Genomic DNA, 27805 nt, shown 5'->3' on the forward strand with positions numbered 1-27805 from the left:
AAAAAAAAGAAATATTTAATTAATTGTGCCGGAGAACTTAGAAGTCATTCCTCCCATCTAACACTGTTTTGAATGCAAAAGTAAGGCTTGGTAAATTTGATGACGGGTCTTTCTTTATATCTATGGAAAGTGCCAGAGATAGTAGGAAAGGGATTGGAGGAGGTATAGCTTAATACTAAAGGAGAAATTCAGAGGGTATTATAGAGGGTCTGTCTGTCTCTCTGTCTCAACATCAAGTGTTGGCAAACTTCTCTCCTTCCCAAATTTTGACCTCTGCATCAGCAATTGGACTGGGAGCTATCTCAGTGGGTCACGCCCTACCAGGAGCTCCCTAGGAAGAAGGTGGCAAGGGGATAGACCTCAAGCTATCCTTCAAAAGAGTCTTCTAAGCCAGGCACAATGGCACATGGCTATCACCCCAGCTGCCCGGGAGGCTGAGGCAGGAGGATTGCAAGTTTAGGGCCAGCCGTGGCAACTTAACAAGACCCTGTCACAAAAGAAAAAAAAAAAAAAAAAAAAAAAAAAAAAAACAGAAAGTCTTTTAGAGCAGGATATGTAGTTGAGAACATTTGAGATATAAGCTAGCATGGACAATCTAGGATGTATTTTGAAATTGTTGGCCTTTAAAAAATGGTAAATTCTAACCCAATAAATTCCTTCTTTTAGCAAATCAGGACATATTAGTACAAATCGGCCATGACAGTTATCTGTGGCGAAGTGGTGGTCTTCTTGTACACCCCGGGGGTCATGGCCACAATCCTGTACCCTGATTTAGGCAAATATTTGATACCCAGTGTTGTTATATGATGCCACTTCATTGGTCCACCAGCTGAGTACTTATTTCCTGCCAATTCCAGGTTTGGTTGAGGAAATGGAAAGCTATCCAGACTAAAAGACTCAAGACCTCTTCTTCTGGGGGAAATGTGTAGCAAAGTAGTATAGACAGGCATGATGGTATATACCTGTAATCCCAGTACTTGGAAGGCTGAGATAGGAAGATCACAGGTTCGGGGCCAGCCTCAGCAACTTATGCTATTTCAAAACTTAAAAAGAAAAAAGGGCTGGGGGTATAGCGGAGCTAGAATACCCCTGAGTCCGATCCCCTGTGCCAAAATATGAAAATAAAAAAATAGGGTTGGGGCTATAGCTGAGAGGTAGACTATCCCTGGGCTCAATCTCTAGTACCAAAGGTGAATGAATGAATGAATGAATGAATGAATGAAAGAAAAAGTGAGGTTTCTGAGGATTTTTGTTCCTTCTCAGGAGCTCTTCATTGTTTTTGCTTATGTGGCTGCTGTTATGAGATGGACATTGAAATGCCTTGAAATTTCCCTTTTGGTGGTTTTACTTATTTTTTAATTTATTATTATTATTATTATTATTATTATTATTATTATTATTTGCGGTAATAGGGACGGAACCCAGGTGCTTTCTACCTCTGAGCTACACCCCCAGCCATAACTTAGATTGCGGTCTAATGTGGCCACCAAAGATTCACATGCTAGAAACCTGGTCCCCAGCCAGGTGTGGTGGCACACGCTTGTAATCCCCGCGCTTGGGAGGCGGAGACAGGAGGATCGCGCAAGTTCGAAACCAGCCGCGCATGCGCGCTGGCTTAGGAGACCCTGTTTCCAAATAAAAACGTAAAAATAGGTCAGGGAGTGTAGCCCGGAGGTAGAAGGGCTTCCAGGAACCCCAGTACCACCAAAAAAAAAAAAAAAAAAAAGAAAGAAAAGAAAAAGAAAAAAGAAAAAGAAACTTGGTCCCAGTGTGGATGTGTTCAGGAGTGAGAAACTTTAAGAGGTGGGAGCTTGGGGAAGGTGGGAGGTCATGGGGCACGGCTCTCAAAAGGGATTAATGCCACTGGTCTCATGAAAAGGGGCTATCAGAAAGCAGGGCCACGTTACATGTTCAATCCTTTCCGCACACAGCTGAGTTCCTTTCTGTTGCATTGTGACACCAATGCCAAGTTCTTGGGCTTCCAGAATTGTGAGCTACGTAAACCTCTCTTCATCATAAGTACACAGCCTCCGGTATTTTGTCATGGCAATGCAGAACGGGCTAACGGAGTTGGTGAACAGAGGCAGTCGTTTTCTGTCTTCAGAAGCTGGGCTACGCTGCCAGGAGCAGGCTACCTTGACCCTTTTAATTATGTCGAAGCATCAACACCAGCCTTTAGCAGTTGGACAAAACAGGCAGGCTTACTCTGGGGTTCCCCAACTTAGGCTTCAAAACGGTGAAACAGTCCCAGCTTCCCAGACTACCTCTGGAGCTGTTTTCTATTTTGGGAGCACTTTTTGGACCTTTCCACCCCTGGCTTGAGATCTGTGGCCCTAAAATAGTCACGAGGATTTCAGGCACCTGCTTGAGAGCTCTGTAAGAGGCCGAAGGGATGCCTCTGACACTCGGTGGCACAGTTATCATGGTTGATTAATGCTCAAATCCTCCCAAATGATGTAGAAAAGACGGCCTTTCTCAGATTTAGATCTCTGATGTCACCAAGCAGAGGCCACCAGCAAAACAACGCAGATAGAAGAGGAATGTGGAAGGCAGGCGTGGTGGTGCCTGTCGGTAATCCCAGTACTGGGGAGGCTGAGACAGGAGGTCTCATATTTGAGGTCACTGGGCAGAAACTTCATAAGACCTTATCTCAATATAAAAAATAAAAATAGGGCTGGGAGCCGGGCGTGGTGGCGCACGCTTGTAATCCCAGCGTTTGGGAGGCTGAGACTGGAGGATCGCAGTTCGTGGACAGCCTCAGCTACTCCTTAGTGAGGCCCTTTGCAACTCAGTGAGACCCTGTTTCAAAATAAAAAAATAAAAACTAGAGCTGGAGGTGTTGCTCGGAAGTAGAATGCCCCTGGGTTCCATTACCAGTACCGCAAAAAAAAAAAAAAAAAAAAATAGGGCTGGAAGTAACTCAAAGGCAGAACCTTCTCTGGGTTCAATCCCCAGAATCCCCAGTACTACTACTACTAACACACACACACACACACACACACACACACACACACACACACACACACAGAGTATGTGGATATTCAGAGTTTTTCATGTTTATTACTGAACCACACCCTCATCCCTTACATTCTTTTTTTTTGTTTTTTTTTTTTGCAGTACTGGGGATTGAACCCAGGGGTGTTCTACCTCTGAGATACACCCCTAGTCCTATGTTTTATTCTTCATTTTGAAACAAGGTCTCACTAAGTTGTGGAGGGTCTCATTCAAATACCCGAGGCTGGCTTTAAACCTGCGATCCTCCCATCTCAGCCTCCCGAGTATTAGGATTATAGGCGTGTGCCACCATGCCCGACTTAAAAAAAAAAAAAATCTTTGTTTTGGAACAAAACAAAGAGTCTTGCTAAGTTGCCGAGGGCCTGACCAAGTTGTTTTTCTTGAACCTATGAAATTCCTGTCTCGGCCTCCCAAGTACTGGGATTACAGCGCGGGATTACAGGCGCCCGGCTTTCTTGCACCGTTAATATGCCTAGAGCCAGTATCCCACGGCCCTTCTATCTTACATCTGCAGGTACAATGGCCATAAAGCTCTTTCTTTGGGGTTGGAGAGCTCAGGGGGAGAGGCGTATCTTTCCTACCCTCCCCCTGACTTCTTGACTCTTGGCTTCTGACCCAGGAGGGGCCATGCAGCTCCCCGTGGCAGCTTACAGGACTGTTTGCAAATCTTTGCATCCATCCGAGTCTTCCTGGAGACCCCATGTTTTCTAACTGAGGGAATCGCTGCACGAGGATGGATTCCCTGTCTCCCCGCTGCATGGACTCCGCTGTAATTATGTTCATCAAAATTCCTGGGTAACCAGATCACTCCATTTTTTTTTTTTATGGGGTCAGAAAATAGAGAACATTGTTCTGTGTTCTCTGCCCACCCGGTCCTAAGAAACAGTGGGGTTGATTAGCCCTTGCGGCGGGGGGAGCTGGGGGCTTGCAGATGAAGATCTGGGGTGGCCCTAACCCTGCTGAGCCTCCAGGACTAAATAGTCCAGAGGCTTTGGGGTCCAAAGGCCTGTGGCGGGCAGGTCTGCAGGTACTGGGAGAAAACGTCCAAAATTCCTCCTCTGTGATGGGCACCGGTGACGGCCACAGTGTGAGGCTCGTTCCCGCTGATTCCTGGGTGGGGGACCCCAAGTTTGGCACCCTCTGGGGACTCCTAGATCTCATCCAGAAAGCCTTCCAGGAGAGGGATTGGACATGAGCTTGTGGGGGCTTCGAGACAGTTTGATGCACATTGTTTATTATTATTATTATTATTATCATCATCATCATCATATGGTACTAGGGATTGTGGTACCAGGACGTTCTACCTGTGAGCGGTCCCCCTAACCCTATTTTACTCGATTTTTGTGCTTTTATCTGTGCATAATGGACCCACATCATAACGTAAAGCATGTTGTCAATGACATACATGCGCATACTCTCGGGGCCCCCCACTTCCCTCCTTCCCAACATGGAGCCCCCAATATTTAATTTAATTTCTATTTAGGGTCTCACTAAATTGCTGAGGGTCTCAAGAAGCCGCTGAAGCTGGCTGCGAATCCGCAACGCTCCCGTTTCTGCCTCCCGAGTACCGCGATCACAGGCGTGTCACCGCACCTGGTTCCCACCGGTCTCTTAAAAGCCATTTTGCCTCCAGTAATGGAGGGTCGGGTTGGCTGCACATCTTGGGAAAGCTTTTCCCTCCCCGCGTTTGTTTCCAGTTCCTTTTCTGTTAAGAGGCTTTGTTCTTGCTTCTTCTTTGGGAACACCCAGTATCCATCTTTTGGCTGCTATCCGGCCCTCCTGTTCCTTTTTCTTCTTCTTCTTTTTTTTTTATCATTTATTTTCTTTGCATTCTAGGGAAAACATTTTCCACTTTGTTTTGTACATCACTTGGCAAGGAATTAAACCCAAGGGTATTCTGCCTCTGAACTTCACCCCCAGCCCTTGATGTTTTTCTCTTTCTTTCTCTTCTTTCTCTTTCTTTCTTTCTTTCTTTTTTTTGAAACAGGGTCTCACTAAGTTGTTAAGGGCCTTGCTAAGATACTGAGGCTGGCCTTAAATCTGTAGTCCTCCTGTCTCAGCCTCCCATGTTCTGATATTGCAGGCCTGTGCCACCACACACCCCATAACACTTTTTTATTTTTGCAAAACTAATTCTGTTCAATTGCAACCAATATGCATTTTCCTTCTGTTACAACCTTTCAAATTTCCCCACAATTTTTATCGTGTCCTTCTCCTTCTATTTATAACTTTATTTTCTCAAACCAACTTCCTCTTTGCTGTTTTGTTTTCCATTCTTCCGTGCTCTCCTTTGGAACTTTTGTTTTTCTATTATTGAAGCCGTGTCCCCTGCCCTCGTTCGGGGTCGCTAACTAGTTTCCTGCAACCCTTCTGTTAGACCCTGGATACCGGATGAGCTCATAACTAGATGTTTGCACCTCTCTTGAGGCAGATTCTCCCTCCACCTATCCTCTGCAAGTAAAAATAAAATACCCTTTAAGCCTGGTGGGATGTTACACACCTGTCATCCCAATACTTGGGAGGCTGAGAAGGAAGGATGGAGGATTTGAGGTCAGTGTGTAGTAACTAAGTGAGATCCTATTTCCAAAGGAAACAGACTGGGGCTGTGGCTCAGCGGTAGAGCTGAGTTCAGTCTTCAGTACCACACACAGACAACAGCCAACACCCTGTGCTGCCTGGCTCCTCTGATGGGCATTGGGTCAAAGCGGAGCATACACGTTCTGTGGCCTGCCATTCTCTGAGCCCACCCGTTTGGGGAAACAGCCTCCTCAAATCTGATCGGAGCCCCGTTCCTACTCTAATTCTTAGCTTCCATTTATTTATTCAGTTCTTAGTTCTGGGCACTGCACTAACACTAGACGATGAGCAAGAAGGGCGTGGCCTGCCTTCCTAAACCATATAGTTTGTTTGTCTGATGATGCAAACGGCGGCTCTTCCTCTTCCTCCTCCTCCTGGCCAAGTCTCTGGGGTCCTTTGACTTTCAGAAGAGTATGAAGACAGCCGGGTGTGATGGTCCATGCCTGTAATCCCAGTACTTGGGAGGCTGAGACAGAACGATCACAGGTTCGAGGCCAGCCTCAGCAACTTGGTGAGACTCTCAGAAATCTAGTGAGACCCTATCTGAAAATTAAAAAAAAAAAAAATTTAAACGGGGGTGGGGATATCACTTAGTGGGTTCAATTCCTAGTGCCACAAAAGAAAAAGAGCCCAAAGACGTCACCAGGGTCTAGCCCTTCTCCCAGGAAACCCCTTGCAAAGACTCCACACCCCAGAATGCACTGTGCCACCACCAGGCTTGCCTTCCTTCTCCCTTAGCTGGTCCCTGTGAGAGGCAATCTCCCAAAGTATCTGAAGGCAGCCAGGCCTGGGGAGAAGGGTACTGTTCGCCTGTGCGGCAGAGGCCAGGCGCCCAGCGAGCGCTCTTGTGGATGCAGACTCGGGTGCTGGTGACGTCGCCGCGGGAGGCAGCGCCGCCAGGGTGGCTGTTCCGGGGTGGCTGTTCCCAGCGCCGTGTAGGAGTCGGCCCACCCTGAACAGGTGTCCAGCAGGATGGCGCGCTGTGGGAGTGAGTCACCAGTCTCCAGCCCAGCTGGGCCTTTGTCTTGCCGGAGGGCCCTTGACCTCCTGTTAAATACAGGACTTGGCGGTCCAGGGCACCTGTGGACACTGCGTCCAGGACTTCCCAGGCCGGGCCATTCACGCACCGGTTCCGGGGGGACCCAGGCCTCCCAGACCGCGCCCGGCCACGCGCTGGCTACTTCTGGGTGCCCATCTGGCCACATGGCTGGGGAAGGGAGAAAGTGCTGGAGAGTCCTGCGTGGAGGAGCCTTCGAGCTGTGCCAATCACAGCACTGGGCTCATTAGCAGGCATCGTCATGGCAACGGGACTGCCAGAAAGTGGCTCGTTAGGCTGACAACTTCAGAGACTGTTATATATAGATCCGGGTGTGGGGGGAGCGGGGGTGTGGAGCCCTGTGGATATGCCTTTCTTTGGCGCTCCTCTAGCTGTTGGGTTTGGGGTGAGAAGACACAGAACAGGGGACCTTAGGGCGCTCTGATCCGGCCGCCGAACCCAGCGCCTGGCGACCACCCTGTACCATCTGCAAGTAGCTTTTGCTGCGCGGCTGGGGAAGGTCAGAGGTAGGTTCTCCCCGACGACCCGGGCTGAACTTGAACTTGGTGTCGGCGGCCGCGGGGAGCTGAGGAGCGGGGTGGTACTGCCTGGAGGTTGCGGATCCAAGCCTGAGTCTTTCTTAAAATAGTCTGAAGAGTTTTAAGGGGTTGGGATCCTTCTCTTTAATAAGTAACCCCGTGTGCCTCGGCGCTTTTTTTTTTTTTTTTTTTTTTTACGAATCGCGCTTATTGAAATTTTACGTTCCTTCCTGGTTTCCAATTCAGACATGGTATTTTCTCTGCTGTTCCCACGAATGTTGCAGATGAGGACCGTGAGCCAGGACTCACCCAGGAGATAGATGCTGCTAAAATGCAGACTCCCAGGCCCTGCGTTGATGTAGGAGTGGGGTCAGGGCCCAGGAATCTGCCCTTTAATCCACACCTCAGGGGGCTCAGGGGGTGCCCCAGGGTGGCCACACTTTAAGAAACATTGCTGGAAGGGTGTCGGGGTTGGTGCCTGTTCATTTGCTTGCGATGCTGGGAACTGAACCCAGGGCCTCATACATGCCAGGGAAGTGCTCTGAGCTAGCTGTATCCCTGAGACAGACAGACAGACAGACAGACAGACAGGCTGGATTTGAACCTAGGGACATTGTACCTCCAAGATCCACCCCCCAGCCCCATTTTACTTTTCTTTGAAATAGGGTCTCACTAAGTTGCTTCGACTGGCCTCAAACCTCTGATCCTCCTGTCTCAGCTCCCAAGTACTGGGATTAGAGGCCTGTACCACCATACCCTGCTAGGGCATCTGATTTTTAATCTCTGTATCACACCCCTGGTTTGCTTGCTTGCTTGCTTGCCTGGTTTTCCTAGCAGGAAATCAGTGGCCATCTTTAAGAGAAACAGTTTGGGTTTTTGTTATGTTATTTTAAAAGCGAGACAAGGAAATCGGCCCATACAGCTGGGAAACGTGACGGCCTGGGTGAGGGTGGTGATATTTTTGGACATCTCCCGGGGAAAGCGTGTGTTCATTTGGAGACCGTGAGACAGGCGGAAGACTCGGGGCCAGGGCGCCGTCTCCCTTGGGTGGGGGCTGGCGCTCAGGTGGTTCAGGTATAGGAAAGGGAGCTGGCTGTGGCTAGCTGGGGAGAGATGGGCCACGGTGGCCTGGCTTTGGGTAACTGGATACAAGTCTCTAGAACAAAGCTGATTTTTGTTGTTTATTTGTTTGTTTGGTGTGGAGATTGAACTCAGGGTCTTTCCCCTACTAAACCCACAGCTAATATATATATATATATATATATATATATATATATATATATATATATATTCAGTACTAGGGATAGATCTCAGGGGCAGTGTACCGCCAAGCTACACCCCCAGCCCTATTTTTTATTCTTTATTTTGAAACAGGGTCTCACTGAGTTGCAGAGGGCCTCACTAAGTAGCTGAGGCTGTCCTCGAACCACGATCCTCCTGTCTCAGCCTCCCGAATGCTGGGATGACAAGCGTGCGCCACCACGCCCGGCTCCCAGCTAATGTTTTAAGGTACTTTGGTTTTGCCATTTAATTAGCTGTGTAACAATGGGCAGGTTATTAAGCTCGCTCTAACATTTGTCACATTCAAATGGGAATAAATGTCACCTATTAGGCAGGCTAGTTGTAAAGATCCGACTAATTGCAAAGCATTTGACCCGGTCCCTGGTGTACGACAGACATTTGGTAACTGATAAAAGTCATTATTGATGAACAGAAATGGGATCACATCTCGGGTCTCTCTGGGGAACTCATCAGAGTAGGGTTTTGGAGTAGACTAGAGACCGCTTGATATCACGCATGAAATAGAGAAAGATAGGAAATCTCGAATGCAAAAGTTCGTAGCAATACTATTCATAATGGCCCCAAAGCAAAAAGAACCAATGTCCCTCGATGGATGACTGAGGATACAAAATGTGAAAATGCAGAAAATGGAATATTGTTCAGATTTCCTTAAAGCGCTGTGCTAGCTGGGCTTGGCCACCCGTGGGAACTTAGTGGCATCCTTAGCGACTCAGCAAGATTCTGTTTCCAAATTCAAAGCTAAACTAGAATAAAATAGGGCTTGGGGGGGGTGTGGATTGGAGGTAGAATGCCCCTGGATTCAATCTGCAATCCCCAGCAACACACACACACACACACACACACACACACACACACACACGGTTATGTACTGAAGCTTGCTACCACATGAGTGACACTTGCCCCCATTTTGGGACAGGGACAGCAGATTGATAAGATTCCTCAGATTCCTAGAGGACGGGCTTTCATCTACAGTCCAGTAGGTTGTTTACTGAACAAAAAAGGGCTGAACGGGGAGGACCGGATCCCAGCCGGGTACCTGGTTGCTTCCGGGGGAAGAGGCAGACTTGAATCCTCCTGCCCATTAGCCTCAGAATTCCCGAGCTGGAGGAGACCACCTTCATCCCACCCTAGCCCGGGCCCCGCTGCTCTTGTTTCTCCTAGGTGGGGGCTCTGCCCTCCGGCTGTATCACCTCTGCCCCTCCAGAAGTTCCTTTCCCCATGGGAAAGAGCTGACAGCGTTGAAGGAGAAAAGCCACGGGACCAAGGAAGGGAAAGAGAGGGACTTAACTTGAAAGGAAATGAATTAGAAGAAGTTTGGGAGAGGCCGTAAGGGCCCGGTGGTTTTCCACACCATGTCCTCTGGGTGGCTGTGGGGCCGGCCTCCCAGGAGGCTGACTGCCTCCGCCCTCCACGGCCACCCAGGGAAGGTAACCCTGGTGCTCTTGGACACTTAAATGAGGGTTTGTAGGTGATGAGGCCTGGCCTCTGTCTTTGTTACACCTTTCTCCACTTTTGTTTTTATCGTAGCTGGCTGCGGTGGCACACACATGTAATTCCAGTACTTGGGAGGCTGAGGCTGGAGGATGACAGGTTGGAGGCCAACCTCGACAACTGAGTGAAACCCCATTTCAAGATAAAAATAAAACGTTTTAAAAGGGGCTGGAAGTGTAGCTCAGTGATAGAGCATCCCTCTCCCCCCTGGGTTCAATCCCTAATAACACACACACACACACACACACACACACACACACTCTCTCACACACAGTTATTGCGATAAAATACACCTACCCTAAATTTGAGGGGGATTGAACCCAAGAAGTTTCTACCTCTAAACTATATCCCCAGCCCTTTCAACTTTTTATTTTTATTTATTTATTTTTTTGTGGTACCGGGGATGGAACCCAGAGGCATCTTACCTCCGAGCTACACTCCCCGCCCTATTTTTTTATTCTTTATTTTGAAACAGGGTTTTGCTAGGTGACTGAAAGCACCGCTGAGTTGGTGAGGCTGGCCTCAAACCCGCAATCCTCCCGCCTCAGTCTCCCCAGTCCTAGGACTAGAGAACTAGCATTACACCCAGCTCACCTCACCTAGCATTTGTGTAACTCCAAAACCAACCCTGTCTCCACTCTCCCTCGCCCCAGCCCTTAGCAGCCATGAATCTTCTTCTGTCTCTATGGCTTTGCCTGCTGTGGGCATTTGGTGTAAGTAGAATTATATAACACTGAGACTTTTTTTTTATCAGGCTGCCTTGAATTAGCATAACGTTTTCCAGGCTCCTGCATGTTGGAGCAGGGAGCAGCGCTTTGTTTCTTGTTCCTGGATAATGTTCCCGTTGTATAGCTAAAGCGTGTTTCACCTGTCTATCTAGTGTTTGAGCTGCACCCCCTGCCCTATTTTCTATTCTTTATTTTGAAACCGGGTCTCACTGAGTTGCAGAGGGCCTCACTAAGTAGCTGAGGCTGTCCTCGAACCGCGATCCTCCGGTCTCAGCCTCCCGAATGCTGGGATGACATGCGTGCACCACCACGCCCGGCTCCCAGCTAATGTTTTAAGGTACTTTGGTTTTGCCATTTAATTAGCTGTGTAACAATGGGCAGGTTATTAAGCTCGCTCTAACATTTGTCACATTCAAATGGGAATAAATGTCACCTATTAGGCAGGCTAGTTGTAAAGATCCGACTAATTGCAAAGCATTTGACCCGGTCCCTGGTGTACAACAGATATTTGGTAACTGATAAAAGTCATTATTGATGAACAGAAATGGGATCACATCTCGGGTCTCTCTGGGGAACTCATCAGAGTAGGGTTTTGGAGTAGACTAGAGACCGCTTGATATCACGCATGAAATAGAGAAAGATAGGAAATCTCGAACGCAAATTTTTTTTTCCACTTTGGGGTCACTCTGAATAATGTTGCTATAAACATCCGCGCACAGGTTTTCGGTTGGTGTTTGTTTTGCACTTGGGAAGCGTGTAATCAGTGATTAATAAGTAAAATGCGGCGCGTTCCTCCGGGGTGCACAGATACACGCGGGAGTCCAGTATAGGTGATATGGATGCCTTTATCTGTCCAGAGTCGGCTGCCCGCCATCGCGGGCAGTTCCTTCACCACCCGCTCCTGTCCGTCCCTCTGTCAGTCTCTGTGTCTCAGGTAGCAACGTCTACCTTAAATGGAGGGCAGTGGTCTCCTCTGTGGGAATCACGGAGCTCTGCCTCCTAGCTTCCGGCCCCGCCGTCTGCGGGGCAGCGGCTCAGACCTTTCACTCAGGTGTGTCTAGTGTGTGCGCACCCCTGATTTGTTTGAGATCAGCCAACAGATAAACTTCTAAGACGGGAGAAGGTGAGGGGACCGTGGTTGCCTCGGGAGACGGAGGTAGGGTAGAGATGGCAGGCAGAAAGGGGACCCGAGGCCGGGCTGGAGGTGGGTGAAGGCCACCTTGGCCGTGCCCGCCAACTTAAGACATGGAGCCAGGTGTGGTGAAACATACCTGTAATCCCAGTATTTGGGAGGCTGAGACAGGAGGACCGCAGTTTCGAGGCCAGCCGCAGCCACTTAGTGAGACACCCCCAGCAACTTAGCTAGACCTTATTTCAAAATAAAAAATAAAAAGGGCTAGGGGTGTAGCTTGGAGGTAGAACACCCCCTGGGTTCAGTCTCTAGTACCATCAACAAATAAACTTAGGGAATGGGCTCAGGTAGTTGGCCCAGGTACCCTCCGCCTTTTCTCTTTCGGCCCCTGTTGATCTTGCCTGGCTCAGTACCGGGGGGCGACTTCCCCGAAGGCCTTACATTTCCAAGACCCCATAGCAGCTCCTGTACCTCCTCAGCCACCAGCATCCTCACACATCACCTGGCGCTCTCTCTGACCTCACAGGATTATTTAGATGAATCCACCAGAGGCATCTTAGAAGAGCATTACGCAGTTGTGAAGAAGCGTACGTACTTACTATACTGCTCTTTTGCAGGTGGGGCCCGTGGTTGGAAGGTTCCTTTCGGTTCCCCCCTTTTGCTTCTCAGCCCTTGGGAGGAGTGATCTCAACAGAACAGAGCCGTCAACACCCCACATGTTAACCTCCTCCTGGCTGTTTCTGGGGTTGTCTTGGAAACAGAAGCCTCAGGGAATGGACCGTGGAAGGTGACATTTCAGGCTCGGTGCTGGGGAGCCCATCACAGGAGGCTGAGCCTCACTCGTCCCCCTTCCAGCGGGAACCCCCAGAGAGGGAGCAATCCTGGTCACATGGCCTCCCCGGATCCCAGACGTGCTGCTATCAGTCTCCTCTGGGTCTCCCACGGCCCGGCCGGCTCTGGCATCGTTTATTTAATAGATGTGGAAAGCCGGCCGAGTCCCTCCCCTGAGGTCGCGGGGTTCGCAGGCAGGGAGGCTGGTTTTTTTTGTTTTGTTTTGTTTTGTTTTTTTGTTTTTGTTTTTGGTGGTACTGGGGTTCCTGGAAGCCCTTCTACCTCCGGGCTCCACTCCCAGACCTATATTTACATTTTTATTTGGAAACAGGGTCTCCTAAGCCAGCGCGCATGCGCGGCTGGCTCCGAACCTGCGCCATCCTCCTGTCTCCGCCTCCCGAGCGCGGGGATGACAAGCGTGCCCACCGCGCCCGGCAGGGAGGCTGATTTTACTGAGCCTCTGGATCTGTCCCTCTGCAACCCATTTCTGGGGTCACCAATTTCTGAACCTTGACCGATACTCCTTCCTTCCATCTTTCTTTTTGTGGTACTAGGGGTTGAACCCAGAGAACATTCCTCTGAGCTACACCCTTCAAACTTTGAAAATTTTTTGTCTCCCTAGATTGTGAGATTAACCTCTCGCCCAATTGCAGAGGTTGGCCTCGAATCCGCAATCCTTCTGTGTCGGCCCCCCAAGTCCTGGGATTTCAGGCGAGGGCCACCACGCCCGGCTTGACACCCTTGAACGACTTCCCATTTCCCCCCAGGTCATTCAGACAAGTGTGTGCGGCTGTCCCCTCTGGGTGCTAATATCAGGCTGGAGCAGCGAGACTCCAGGTCCTAGCACCAGTCTCTTCTTACGCCCCAAGGCTCCCCTTTAACCACAGCCCCCCAAGGCCACAGCATCCATCAGCTGTATGTAGGGTAATTTCCAGAAGCCCTCAAACTTACTTGGCTTACTGTTAACCTCTTTCAGAAAAAGAAATTACTCAACCCCCTTTTCCACCCCCAGAAATCTACTTTCTTTGAGCCTATAAACTGGAAGACGCCATGACAATTTGCATGCCTATATTTCATTCCAGAACCTGGTAATTGCCCACTTTGGGAATCTGTGATATTTCTCTCTCTCTCTCTCTCTCTCTCTCTCTCTCTCTCTCTCTCTCTCTCTCATTCTATCTCGGGGTGAGCAACACCCCCAGCCCTTCTGTATTCTGAAACAAGTTCTTTCAGAGCTGTTGAGGGGCTTGCTAAATAGCCAAGGCTGGCCTCCGACCTGCGATCCTCTGGTCTCAGCCTCCTCGTTCTGGGTTTCCAGGCTTGTGCCACTGAGTCAGCGTCTGTTTGTCTGTTTCTCTCTGTCTTTCTCTCCCCACCCCCCCCACCCCCGCACACACACCTCATGGCTACACTGTTTGTCCAGCGTGTGTTCTGGCCATTTTCCAATCCGGGAGCAGCCAGAGCAGGTGACCCGCAGGATGTGAGTTCTTGCTTAATGGAGGTGCCCTGCCGGTACGCGGGCATCCTGGCGGGAACCCGCGCTGCTTTTGGGCCTGGCCGCCGTGCACCTGGCTGTTACCGGCTTGCTTAGGCATTGATCCTCTGCGCAGGATCAAAGAGGCCCGGCGGGCTATCAGGAGCAGGTGTGGACGACACTGGTATCCAGGGCAGAGGGGAAAGCTTTTAATTAAGTTGTGAAGGTTTGTAATGAAACCTTCCCCACAGCGACACAGCGGGCCGGGGAGCCCGTGTTTACTGGGAATCCCAGGAGAAGCTCAGATTTGCTGGTCCCCTTGACCACTTGGGAAGCAGGGACAGGAGGCCTGGCGCTGCAGGCTGCACAGAATTCCTGTCTCCACTGGTTCCTTTAGACTTGTTATTGCCTGAGCACTGGTTATCAGCGGCCAGGAAACACCCCTGCGGGCACAGCTGGGGCCTTTAATGTTGCTGAACAGGCTCTGGCTTCGCTGCAAAATCCACAACCACGGTCCTGCTGTGGTTAGAATTCTGCTTTGGGGAGAGTGGGGAGAAGGACGGGGGCTTGAGCCCAGGGACTGTCTTCGCCCTCGCTACACTTCTAGCACAATTCTGGTTTTTATCAGTTTATTTTATTCAAAAGGTACAGCCATCCTGTGGGCCCAGTTGGACCATCTAGCCTTAAATTAATTATTTATATTAATTAACTTATATTAATAATTAAATAATATATACATATAAATATTTAAATTATATATAAATTTATATATTATATATTTTTATATTTATACATTATATATTTTATATTATATATTTTTATATTTATATTTTATATTATAGATTTATATATTATATATGTGCATATTTTATATTATATGAGTAAAGTCTGAGCGCAGGCGTGCAGTGTAAAACACGAGAGAAGTCCAGTATGCGTGGTATCAGCTTTAATGGTACGGTTCTCGTGGGGATGGGGCCGGGCAGCCCTGGAGACCCGCGGGCCCATCCGAGGCTAGAAGGGGAGGGCCCTTCTTTTAAGGTATACATCTCAGGGGGTGGGGTTTACTCGTGAGAACACGCGAGATGACTCTGCCTCCAGGGTCCGCCCCCTGCCCGCGCAGAGGTCACGTGGGTGAGGAGGTCACGTGACTGAGGGACCCCCGACTTACCATCCCGGCATTTTGGTGATAATGGGCCAAGATTCGAGTCTGGAGCTACTTCCGGCTTTCAAGGGGTGTCGTAAGGGGGCCCCTTGGCCGGGAGAGGTCGGGTCCGCCAGAAGTGGGCAGGCGGGAGTGTGGCTAGAGTGAGAGTTGGCGGTTACCCTGGACAGCTTGGTGATGTGCGTTCGAGGAGACTTTAACAGGCGAGGGGCTGTTAAAAGAAAAAACAGATCGTGAGAGCGGATCCCAGGTTGGGCAGGAGCCCTTTTAGATACGAGGTAGATTGTCACTAGATTTATTAATATAGTAGCAGCATTTTCCCTGAGGAAGACATACACGGCCCCTCTGGCAGTTTTTCATTAGACCCGAATCATTAAGAGCAGCATTTTCTAGAGAGAAACACATGCCATTCTTTTCCGCAGTGAGTGGGTTTGGGTTCATCTGGTCAAGTGAAAACATGCCATTGGGTCAGGAGCATCAGTAACGGATTTTGTGGAGTTTAATACTTATGGCTGTTTGGCATCTGGAGAGGGAGAGCATCATACTATGTAAACGAGTGGACCGGCTAGAATAAAAACATTAAAGAAAATTATGCCGAGAAAAACGAAGCTTAGTGGGCCCCAAAACTGTGTAAGACAATTTGTCATGAGGCTGTTGTAGCGGAGCCCTTTGTACACTCTGCCTGGGCTAAGGCAGAGCAATTTTGTCCTGTAAAACAGGGCCTGTAATGCGTGTTCATGAGAGCTTGCCGTCGATCCCCTGTACCGAGATCAGAAAAGGAAAAACTAGAACCCGAAAGGATGGAAGCGCTGAGCAGGCAACCAAAAAGGAGACTGGCTTACCCGCTACCCTGGGCTGGCAAGGAGGATGGAGGTTGAGGGATCCAGGAGCCATGAGTCTTCAGTCAGGCTGAGTAGGGCCAGCGCCGGCTGCGGCAGAAACTCTGAGAAGCTGCTGGGGGCGCGGTGGAGCCGGGGTGCGCGGCGCCTCTGCCTGGTGTGGGTGGCACCGGCGGCTGGCGCGGGCAGAATCAAAGGGTGGTGCCAGGTGGCGTGGCTTGCTGGGCCCGCGGCGTGTAAACCAAATGGCTTCCAGGTGCACTGCAGACGCTGAGGGCGGGCCATGGGGCGCACCGCCCAGCAAGCCTGGCTTGGGGGCGGGCGGAAGGGAGTGGCGGCAGCGAGTGGAGCTACCCCTGCAAGTCAAGCCTAGCGTGAGTGACTGTGGTGGACGCCGAGGCCGGGCCATGCACCAGAGGTTCCGGCGGTGACCAGAGCACAGAACCAGATATATATAGGAGGTCCAAGAGGCAGGTGGAGGTCCTGGCCTGCACAGGCAGTCGGTGGGCTAAGCAGGCGCCAGCGGCCGCGGGGTGTGCACCCGCAACGAGCCTGGCTCAGGGTGGGTGCAACTGGCAGCCTGGCAGTCAGCAGAGCCTGCACACTGCAGTAGCCATGGCAGCAGCGGCGGCAGCAGAACCTGCACGCCATGGCGGCAGTGGTCTCGGCTGCAGCAGCAGGTAGAGCTGCACCTGCCAGCCAAGCACCAGCGCAGGACCTCGCAGTCAAGCTGCTGGCAGGTCAGAGAGTCCGGGGGTCAAAAAGAGAGTTAAAAAAAAAAAGAGAAAAACCCCCCAAACTTCTCCCCCAAAACACAAAACCCTTCCCAGGTTTCGGCACCAAATGAATAATTGAAAATAGAGTTAGGGGGTTTAGGAGGGAGGTGAAAACACCAACCGGGTTATCAGAGACCGTTGTTTTATTCGGACCGGGTCCCTCCGGAGAATCAGCTGGGGGAAGGGACCGATGGGCCACGCGTCTGGAGAGTTGTGCAGAGTCCTGATTGGCAGGTGGAGTCACGTGGGGGATCGGAGGCACCGACGTTTTATAGGCATGCGGATTCTCTCGCGACATCTGTAGTCTCTTGATGTTTGGAGTCTCGAGGCACCTAGGGTCTCGCAAGATCTCCGCTTCTGGCTTCTGGGGTTCCACTGTGAGATCACGTGGTGGAGGGACCCAACTTATCAATATGATTTTATATTTATATATTATATAAATATAAATTAATATAAATTATATAAGTGATAATCAACTTAGCTGGGCGTGGTGGCGCACGCTTGTAATCCCCGTGCTTGGGAGGTGGAGACAGGAGGATCGCGCAGGTTCGAAGCCAGCCACGTGCTCTGGCTTAAGAGACCCTGTTTCCTAGTAAAAAAGTATAAAAATAGATTTGGGAGTGTAGCCCAGAGGTAGAAGGGTTTCCAGGAACCCCAGTGCCACCCAAAAATTTAATAATTTATATTAAATAATATATAAATATAAATATATTTATATATTTATTGTTATATATTATATATTTATATATAATTATATTATATATTTGTATAAATAATAATGAACATATGCTAATTAATATATTTATTTATATATTGTATTGGGGATTGAACCCAGGTGCATTCTATGTCTGAGTTACACCCTCAGCCATATATATATATATATATATATATATATGTATATATAATATATATAAATGTATATATAATACATATATAATATATATAATATATATAATTTATATTTATATAATATATATATAATTTTTTAAAACAGGGTTCCACTAAGTTGTGGAGGCCCTTTCTAAGTTGCTAAAGCTGTTCTCAAACCTGCGATCCTCCTTTTTCAGCCTCCCAGTTACTGGAATTACAGGCCTGTAGGCATGTGCCACTGTGCCTGGCTCTGTTCTTATTTTTAAAATAATCTTTAGCTGAGAACTTTTGTTTCTGTGTTTATTGGAGAAAATTTAGATGGAAACCATAGAAAGGAGAAAATAAAAATTGCCCATGATCCCACCACCCGGAGACCAGAAATGCTGTTTTAACAAGAGTCTGTTTTACATCTGGTTTCTCTGACATATGTAGCTGTCTCGGATTGTTTTTTTAAGAAGAACAATACCACGCAGAGTTAGAAGAACCGAACTGAACATGATTGCATCTGAGGGCAAGTCAGTTATCTCTTGCCCCCAAAATCTCAATTCTCTTTGCCAGAGTGACTTGGGCAGTTGGAGAAAGTAATAACCCTGAACTGGGCTTCCTGGGTCCGGCTCCTCGTGGATCCGGCATTATTATATAGGAGGTTTACATCGCGCTGTGCGGAGACATGCGTTAATTACTTCCGCTAGGTTTACACCGCGGGCCTGGGGCTGCGCGTGCCGCACTCAGTGGTCCTGTGGAGTCCGGCCCGCTGGATGCACAGCAGGAGCACAGAGGCCCCTGGCAGGCACGGTGCCCCCTGGATTGATTTTCCAGGAGTCTCACAAGGAGAAAGCCCAGCCTGGTTATCTGCCACACTTGTTCCTCTGTGCTCCGGGGTGAGCTGTCCCTTCAGCGGGGGCCTCTTGCACAAACACACACCCCTCCTACAGCACGCTCACAAGGTCTCTGAGATCACCCCGTGTCACCTGCCTCCCCCAGGGATGCCTGTGGGTTCTGCTGTCTAAGACCTCCAAGCCATCTCAGGCTGACTTTCTGGTTTTAAAAACACTTGTAAAGATGATGAACGCATGTGACCTTTTCTTTTCTCTCCCACAGAAGCCTGGAATGGTCCCCCCTCCGCCAGGAGAGGAGATCCAGACGGTCATCCTTCCACCTGGCTGGCAAAGCTACTTGTCGCCGCAGGGCCGACGTTACTATGTCAACACGACCACCAATGGTGAGTCGTCCAGCAGCGGCCCCCGCTGTCCGTGTCTCTGGAAGGGCGCTTTTCCCCTACGCACCCCACAGTGCTGGGTGCTAGGGGTCTAAGTCTGGGTCTGTAGTTCCGGTCATCCCGGAACCTCACACCTACCTGGAGCATCTTCACTGAACCTGGTCTCAGCATCTGGGCGTGTGTTTTCCAAATGGGATTCTGGAAGGTTTCCAAAGGGATCTTTGAGCTGGTTGAGATCCAGTCAAACAGGTTTAAACTTCTGCCTCTTTTCTTGGAACTTGGTCTTCACGATATGATACTCGACGCTCCAAAACTGGGATCGCAAATGCGCGCTTTCTCTAATTTTACCGCAACATCTTTCTCTCTTTCCTAGAGAGCTCACTGGTCAGTGTTTCTTGCAACGTCCTTGGGTGAAATGCTGGTGCTAGATGTGGACTGTTTATCCCATCTGACAGCAGAGGTTCCGTGTGCATTTTTTGAGCTGAGCAGAACTGTACCTCGATGCCCCCTATGATTACGGACTCCTGGAGTCTTCCAAAGGACTCCAGGGTCCCTGGTTGTGAGTTGGAGGAGGTTCATAAAAGGGTGTGTAAGCAGGCACGGGTCACGGGCAGGGCAGAGCAGGGCAACCAAGCTAAAAGCCCAGTGTCTTTACCTCCACCAGAGAACCAGGAGGATCAATGCAAGGAAAAGTTAGAGTCAGCGGGAACCACGGGTGTGGCCTGAAATCCCACGCAGACCCACCTGTTGGTTTAGCCGGAGCTTCTCCCTTCTCCTGTGTCTGTCTGACATCATGGCTACCTCTTGCCCAAAGATGGGGTCATTCATAGAGCCTGTGACTCTGAGCCTGCCCTGGGAAGAGGAGTCCTTGTGTCCGGAGAGGCAGCTACTGAGGAAGGGTGCACAGAACAGGCGGCTGTTTTCCTCGTTTCCCCTGGCAACCTGACCTCCAGCGGGCTCAGCTGGGGTGTGCTAACCCGAGAGCTACTCGGAGTTTCTAGGAACTGAGAAGTGGAACTATTGCTAACCGTGCTAACCTCACACTTCCTAAAAAACAACACTCGAGCAGAGCAGCTGGGTCAGTTATCTGTGACTTGAAGCGTGAGAGACGTGGCTTCGCCCTGCAGCCCCCAGCCCTGGCCCGTGCCCTGCAAACCTTGGGCCAGGGCATCCTACGATCATGGAGAATTGGGATCCGTTGCTGTTCTGGGTTAGCAACTCTGTTATACAAGGACATCGGGGTGGGGGGATCGCTTCCTAAAATCAGCATCTTTGCCCTTTTTTTTATTGAATTACAGAATAGTATAGTCTCGGAGTACATATTTGAATGAGTACAAATGAGATTGAAAGCAAAAGTTAAAAAAAAAAAAAATCTCTGGGCCTTTCCCCAGAGCTGTTTATCACAGGATATACTTTCAAGTATTTGAGCCGGGCGTGGTGGCGCACGCTTGTAATCCCCGCGCTTGGGAGTCTGAGACAGGAGGATCGCGCAGGTTCGAAGCCAGCCTCGGCTACTTAGTGAGGCTCTCAGCAACTTAGTGAGACCCTGTTTCCAAATAAAATAGAAAAATAGGGCTGGGAGTATAGCCCAGAGGTAGAAAGCCTCTGACTTCCACCCCTAGTACCACCAAAAGAAAAAAAAGATACTTTCAAGTATTTGTATTCTCTCACCTTCTAAACATATGTATTCTTTTTTTTTTTTCTTTTTCCTTTTTGGTAGTAGGGAATGAACCCAAACCGGAGGGGCATTCTACCTCCAAGCTACACCCCAGCCCTATTTTTAAATTTATTTACTTTGAAACAGGGTCTCACTTAGTTGTGGAGGGTTTCACTCACTAAATGGCTGAGGCGGGCCTCAAACCTACTATCCTCCTGTCTCAGCCTCCCAAGTACTAGAATGACAGAGGCCTGTGCCACGATGCTTGGCTTGACTCTGACTGTCTTTGGACAGGACAGTCCCTACCACGATACCCACAGTTCTTCTTCTCAGGGATGCATTCGTCTCGCCTCTGGACCCCTGAGTTTCCTGAGTTCACCCCTCTCTGCTGGGCCAGTCGTGTCCCCCTTTCCGCCCTGACCCTTGGGTCTCTGGGCCAGCTCTGTATGTTAAAGCGCTGTCTTCAGGGGAACTTCGTCTATATAGCAGACCCCGGCCCACTGTTTCAAGCCACCAGAAACCATTCCTCTCTTCCTGTTTTTTGTTTTTTGTTTTTTTGTTGTTTTTTGTTTTACCTTTCTTCTACATATAGTCATCCCTCAGGAGGTTTAGGGAATTGTTCCAGGACCCCAAATTAAAAAAAAAAAAAAAACACCTCACAACTGCTCAAGTCCCATATATAAAGAGAACTGGTGCTTGTGTATAATCTCCGCAACCTTCCTCCCCTCCCGTGTTCTGTTACTTATTTCTAGGCTGTTCCTGATACCCACTACAATGCTACAATGTCAGCGCTCTGTAAATAGCTGTTACCGTATTGTTTAGAATACGATGGCAGGGTTGGGGGAGGCTGTATCCCTTCAGTAAAGACACAAGCTTCTTTTTTTTACCGAACGTTTGCGTTCCTCTGAGGTTGGCAGATTCTGCCAATGCTGAACCCACAGACAGGGAGGGACGCCTGCCCCCCGGCTTTTCCTCCCCTAGTCCCTAATCTCTCCTCTCACAGAGGGTTCTCCGTGATAGTAGGTGTTCTGTCCCCTTCATTACATCGTGTACGAATATACCCATTCAGAAACCTCATTTGCATTTGTATGCCGTGCTGCTCGGGCTAATCTTCTTATGTTCACATCCATTAAGGATTTCGTGGGTGAGGAGGTCACGTGCTCGTCAGCCACCTTGCGTGGCTCGGGGCACCCCAAATCAAAGGGAGACTCCATTTCTGGTTTTGGAGACTGTAATTCTGATGGGGCCAGAGAAACACGCATACCTGCAAGCCTGCTGGGTGTCGGCATGGAAATCTGGGAGCTCCTGGGAGATGCTGGTCACCTTAATCTGGGGGTTGGAGGGGTCTTTGAGGAGGGTCCCCTGCGCCCAGGCACTCAAAGTCCAGGTTGTCACCCACACAAAGGATAAGGTAGCAGGAGAGAAAGGCTGACGTCCTTGGCTTTGGTAAGAGACTAAGAGCTGAACTTTCAGGGTGTGACCTACAAAAGGCCCCTTGAGCTGGGCGCAGTGGTGCATGCCTGGAATCCCAGTACTCGGGAGGCTGAGACAAGATGTTCGTAAGTTCAAAGCCAGCCTCAGCAACTTAGCGAGGCCCTCAGCAACTTAGTGAGACCTTGTTTTCAAATAAAAACTAAAATAGGGCTAGGGATGTAGCTGAGAAATAGCATGCACCTGGCTTTCATCCCCAGTACCACAAGATACACACACACACACACACACACACACACACACACACAGGCCCTAGAGACATTTTGAAGGGCAGGGTCTTTGTCTCATGAGCGGTGGGAAACTGTGAAAAGTTCCCATCCATCAGAATGTTATGACACGCTCGTTCGTGGGACAGAGTGAGGGATCAGAAGCAGTGTGTGCGGGGCCCAGCAACGTAAATGAGAAGAGAATTAATGAGGTCACCCAGCTTTTCATAGCAGTGGCTGGAAATGTGGTGGTAGAATCCATCAGACAGGGTCTGAGGGCTGGGGGGAGCCTGGATTCCTTCCTGGAGTTCTCTGCTTTGCATGACAGAGCTCTGCAGAAGAAAATGAGTCCCCGTCGGGTATTTGGTTCCTTGGGGTACATTCAGAGAGGGAGAGAGAGATGTCAAGCCTCTGTTTACATGGAACTATGGCTCAAAGGATGCCCGGGGCAGAAGTGGAGCTGGGAGAGCCCTGAGGCTGCAGGTCTGACATGCGGACAGCAGAAAAGATGCGACCCCTACCCCTTGGGCTCGCCGGCATCGTGCGGTGGCCAACCTGGCTCAACCACATTTGACATTTCTTTAGCAGAGAGCTGTGGAGTTCGCCCAGGACAGGCTAATGGGAGGGAACCCTGTAGCCCTCGTTGTGGGAGACGGGATGAGGAGACTTGGAAGGGGTTGTTATAGAGGAGTCATGGGGGAGGCAGTATCAGGAAAGGCCAGGGAGGAAATACTGTCAAAACAGGGCAGGGCACAGACAGACTAAAATGCACATCCTATATCCGGTAGGGTGGCCATCGAAATCACCGGGGAAAGCACAGATTGTTTAGAAAGTGGATTTTAGGAAATGAGACAGGGGAATAGGAAGTTTCAGAGGCTGAGTTAATGCCATAAGGCTGTCGCTTTCATGTAAAGTCACAGGCCATCCGAACATGGTCCACGCAACGCTGGAAGTTCCCACCTGCTCTGTTTCCCCGCAGCTCATGGCTGCTCAGAGCATTTCGCCAAATGAGCAAGGCGGCCCAGAGGTCAGTGCCAGGAACCCCAAGGGGTACGGAACATCCTGCGGAGTCTAGGAAAGTCCTTCCTTCTCTCTGAAAACCGGCGCTGTGGCTACACCAGGACTCGTTTTAGCTCGTGGAAAAAGTAGGCTCTTAGCAACAGCTTACCTCCGCCCAAGAATCTGAGAAGCAGATGCCAGGCCGGGTGGCTGGTAGACCGGGGACATTTATGCTCACAGTACTAGAACCCAAGAGGTCCAAGATTGAGGGAGACGTGGCGTAGGGCGATGGCCGGCTTTCTGAGTGATAGAGGTCTGCCTTCTGGGTGCACTCCGCCATGGAAGAAGGGAAGATCAAGCTCCCTGCAGGCTTTTCCCTCCTTGGTCCTGGAGATTGAACCCAGGAGCGTTCTGCCTCTAAGTTGCACCCCAGCCCTCTGTATTTTTATTTTGAAACGGTGTTTCACTAGGTTTCCAAGGGTCTCACTAAGTTGCAAAGGCTAGTCTTGAACCTATGATCCTCCTGTCTCAGCCTCCCAAGTACTAAGGTTACGGGTGTGAGCCACCATGCCCGGCCCTTGGGCCTCTTTTATAAGGGCACTAACTCTAGGAGATTGGAGCCCTCATGACCTAAGGACCTCCTCACAGCCCCACATATTACTGCGTTCATGTTGGGGATTAAGTTTCAGCAGAAGAGTTTTGGGTGCGCACAAGTGTTCAGACCATGACAGAGGCCTTGTGTACCACAGAGCATTGTATTTGAAGAGTCATTACTTCACAGCAATATGGCCATAGGTACCCAGGTTTTTTTTTTTTTTTTTTTTTTTTTTAGAGCCACTGACCTTCTACACCTTAACATAGGAGTATTTGAAGCTAGTAAAGAACTACATAGGTTTTGGTTAATGTATGTATAAGTATTTTACCGCTTTATTTATCCATCCATCTTCCTTCCTTCCTTTCTTCTCTTTCTCAACTCAGAACCTCATATAAAGTAGACAAGCACTCTTTCATTGATCTATATCCTTAACCCCCAATCTTTGTATACTTTAAATCTAGTCACTTCATTTATTTGTGCCTTTAATTTCTAAAGAAAGAAGATGAAAGCTAGGCATGGTGGCGCACACTTGTAATCTCAGTACTTAGGAGGCAGAGATAGGAGGATCGCAGGTTCAAGGCCAGTCTGAGCAATTTAGCAAGACCCTCGGTAATGTAGTGAGACCCTGTTTCCAAATTTAACAAAAAAAATTAAATAGGGCTGGAGGTGTAGCCCAGAGGTGTAATACCCCTGAGTTCAATCCCCAATAGGAAGGAAGGAAGGAAGGAAGGAAACAATCATATGCACTTATAATACAGTACTTAGGAGGCTGAGACAGGAGCATCACAGGCCTGAGGCCAGCCTCAGCAACTTAGCCAGACCCTGTTTTAAAATTTAAAGCAATAACATCCGTTCAAGGCCCATCTTTGTAAATAAAGTTTTATTGAAACACAGCATTGCTGTGTCCCCCCTGCCATCATCTATGGTTACTTCGCCCCCTGCTGTCTGATGTGAGTCACTGCAGCAGTGGCCCAGAGAGCCAAAGATATTAATTTACTGTCTGGCCCTTGGTGGAAAAAGTTGAATGATCCTGGTCTCACAAGTAGAATCCTTTCAGTTGACACACACAGCCATGGAGGCCTCTCTGTGTTAAATGCGTTTGCTCAAACTTACCTGGCCATGTATACACCAAGCAGTCTTCAGGGCTTTTTTTTTTTTTTTTTTTTTTTTCTTTTTCTCTTTTGTCTTAGCAATCAGAAGGGTGGACTTTGGGTGGCAGTGATTTAACTTGGTATACGGATAACTCATTAGTAGATAACGAAGTCATTGGGAGCTGTATGTGCTGGTACAAACCTGTAACACCAGTACCTGGCAGGCTGAGACAGGAATATCACAGGTTTGAGGCCAGCCTCAGCAATTTAGCGAGACCCTGTTTCAAAATAAAAAATAAAAGCCGGGCGTGGTGGCGCACACTTGTGATCCCGGTGCTTGGGAGGCTGAGACAGGAGGATCGCGCAGGTTCGAAGCCAGCCTCAGCTGGTTTAAGAGACCCTGTTTCCAAATAAAATATAAAATAGGTCTGGGAGTGTAGCCCGGAGGTAGAAAGCCCCTGGGTTCCATCCTCAGTGCCACCATAAATAAATAAATAAATCAAAATAAAAATAAAATAAATAAAAAAGGCAGGGAATGTAGCTAGGAGATGAAATGCCCCTGGATTCAATTGAAAAGAAAAGAAAAGAAGAGAGAGAGAGAGAGAGAGAGAGAGAGAGAGAGAGAGAGAGAGAAAGAGGAAAGAAGGAAAAAAGAGAAAGGAAGAGGTAGACGTATAAGGAAAGGAAGGAAAGAAGGAATGAAGTAAAGTCATTGGAAACAATAATTAATTGTAAGGGATGGCTTATCCCTCTTTGCTGAGAATCAGTCAGACCCCAAGGGAGCCAGGAATTGTTTTTAAGCTCTTTTGACAAAGAATCTACATCTATAAATGTTTTATTAGGTTCATGAGTGAAATTTGGCGTGGGCTGAACCAGAATTCAAGCTTTCGGGCTCATTTGCCAAATAGTCAGTAATTTTCTTGATTTCTTGTTTTAATTTTTCTTTCAATGAGTGGATTCCAATTTAACTTTATTGCACTAAGAACTAATGTGAGTTTCTGGATAAGTTTTCTTGCAGAACACTTTTAAAATGTTTTCTTTGTTCCAAATAATTGGAGACATTTCTAAATCCCCAACTAGAGCAGCCCTGCTAATGCCCTGGTAATGAAAGTTACCTTAAGAAGCTTCTGTACTCCCCCCAAACACCAGTCTGTTTTTTTCTGTCCATCTGTGGAGCAAATGCGACATAAAAAGATGTTTGTATATAACACACTGGATTGATTAAATTAGGTTCTGTGTGCTGTGTGTGTGCGCGTGTGGGTTATTTATTTATTTATTTATTTATTGTGGTACTGAGGCTGGAACCCAGAGGCTTTCTACCCCCAGGCTACACTCTCAGATCTATTTTATATTTGTTTGGAAACAGGGTCTCACTAAGTTGCCGAGAGCCTCACTAAGTAGCTGAGGCTGGCTTCGAACCCGCGCGATCCTTCTGTCTCAGCCTCCCAAGTGCGGGGATTACAAGCGTGCGCCACCACGCCCGGCTTTTTATTTTGGTTTTAATATTTTTCTTTATTGGGCTCTTCATGGGAAGCCATCGGACTTTAAAACGTGCTATTAATCTACATAAGTGCCGTGTGAGTTTGGTTTTTTCTTCCAAGGAACCCATTTTAATTTGTAATGTTTAGGTGATACTTAAACATCTCCTTAACGCACACCTCATATTTCACTGGTTTTTGTTTTCGACGCTGGGAATTGGACCAGGGGCATTCTACCTCAGAGCCAGACTCCCAGTCCTTTTCTTCCTTCTTTTCTTCCTGTCTGTCTGTCTGTCTTTCCTTCTTTCTTGTTTTATGGGTGCATTGTAATCATACATGTTAATGAATTACAAAATGTTAGAGGCATAAATGCACACATCAGTGTAGCCCTTACCCAGCCCTTTTCATTTATTTATTTATTTATTTATTTATTTTAGTGGTACTGGGGTTCCTGGAAGCCCTTCTACCTCCGGGCTACACTCCCAGACCTATTTTATATTTTGGAAACAGGGTCTCTTACGCCAGCGTGGCTGGCTTCGAACCTGTGCGATCCTCCTGTCTCCACCTCTCAAGCGCGAGGATTACAAGCGTGCGCCACCACGCCCGGCTATTTATTTTTATTTTGAAACGGGGTCTTGCTAAGTTGCTGAGGTTGACTTCAAACCTGCGATCCTCCTCGGCCAGCTTCCCAAGTCCCGGGATGACAGGCATATGCCATCATGCCTAGCTTTACACCAGTTTCTAAGACCAACAGCCTCTAGTTTGTGGACAGTGTCTCGTGGGTCACAATCATTCACACTACCAACCAGTTAAAGACCCATGAAAGCCGGGCGTGATGGTGCACGCTTGTAATCCCCGCGCTTGGGAGGCAGAGACAGGAGGATCGCGCAGGTTCAAAGCCAGCCACGAGTGCGCTGGCTTAGGAGACCCTGTTTCCAAATAAAAATGTAAAAATAAGTCTGGGAGTGTAGCCCGGAGGTAGAAGGGCTTCCAGGAACCCCAGTACCACAAAAAAAGACCCACGAAAGACAAAGAAAGATGGATTTGACCCTGGCCGCTATTCTAAAAGCTTGAGTTACTCTGCAAAATACTTTTTGGTAAACAAGGTGAGCGCCTATTTATTGACTGTGAGCTGGAGCCTCTGATTAGCAGCAAATGGCTTAGACGTGGAAGTGGAACGGTAAGAGATGTGTAGAATATAAGCCAGCGATTTCACTCCTTGCCATATGCCCTCCACCCCCAAAAAACCAAGTCCGCACAGAGCCCGGTACATACGCGTTCAGAGCAGCGTCATTCCGAA

At 48.8% G+C, this 27805-nt stretch overlaps 1 protein-coding gene across 1 annotated transcript in view; it reads left to right on the forward strand.

Annotated features, from left to right (window-relative positions):
* Window positions 1–27805, forward strand: part of GAS7 (growth arrest specific 7) — a gene marked incomplete at both ends in the record, with an annotated part of 266571 nt that overhangs the window by 145659 nt on the left and 93107 nt on the right. Inside the window, one exon of the mRNA XM_080712190.1 lies at window positions 18871–18991. Coding sequence (XP_080568316.1) covers window positions 18871–18991 — 121 coding nt within the window. The remainder of the gene's footprint in view (window positions 1–18870; window positions 18992–27805) is intronic.

Source organism: Muscardinus avellanarius (assembly GCF_963383645.1).
Source record: "Muscardinus avellanarius genome assembly, chromosome: 16".
NCBI classification, from domain to species: domain Eukaryota; kingdom Metazoa; phylum Chordata; class Mammalia; order Rodentia; family Gliridae; genus Muscardinus; species Muscardinus avellanarius.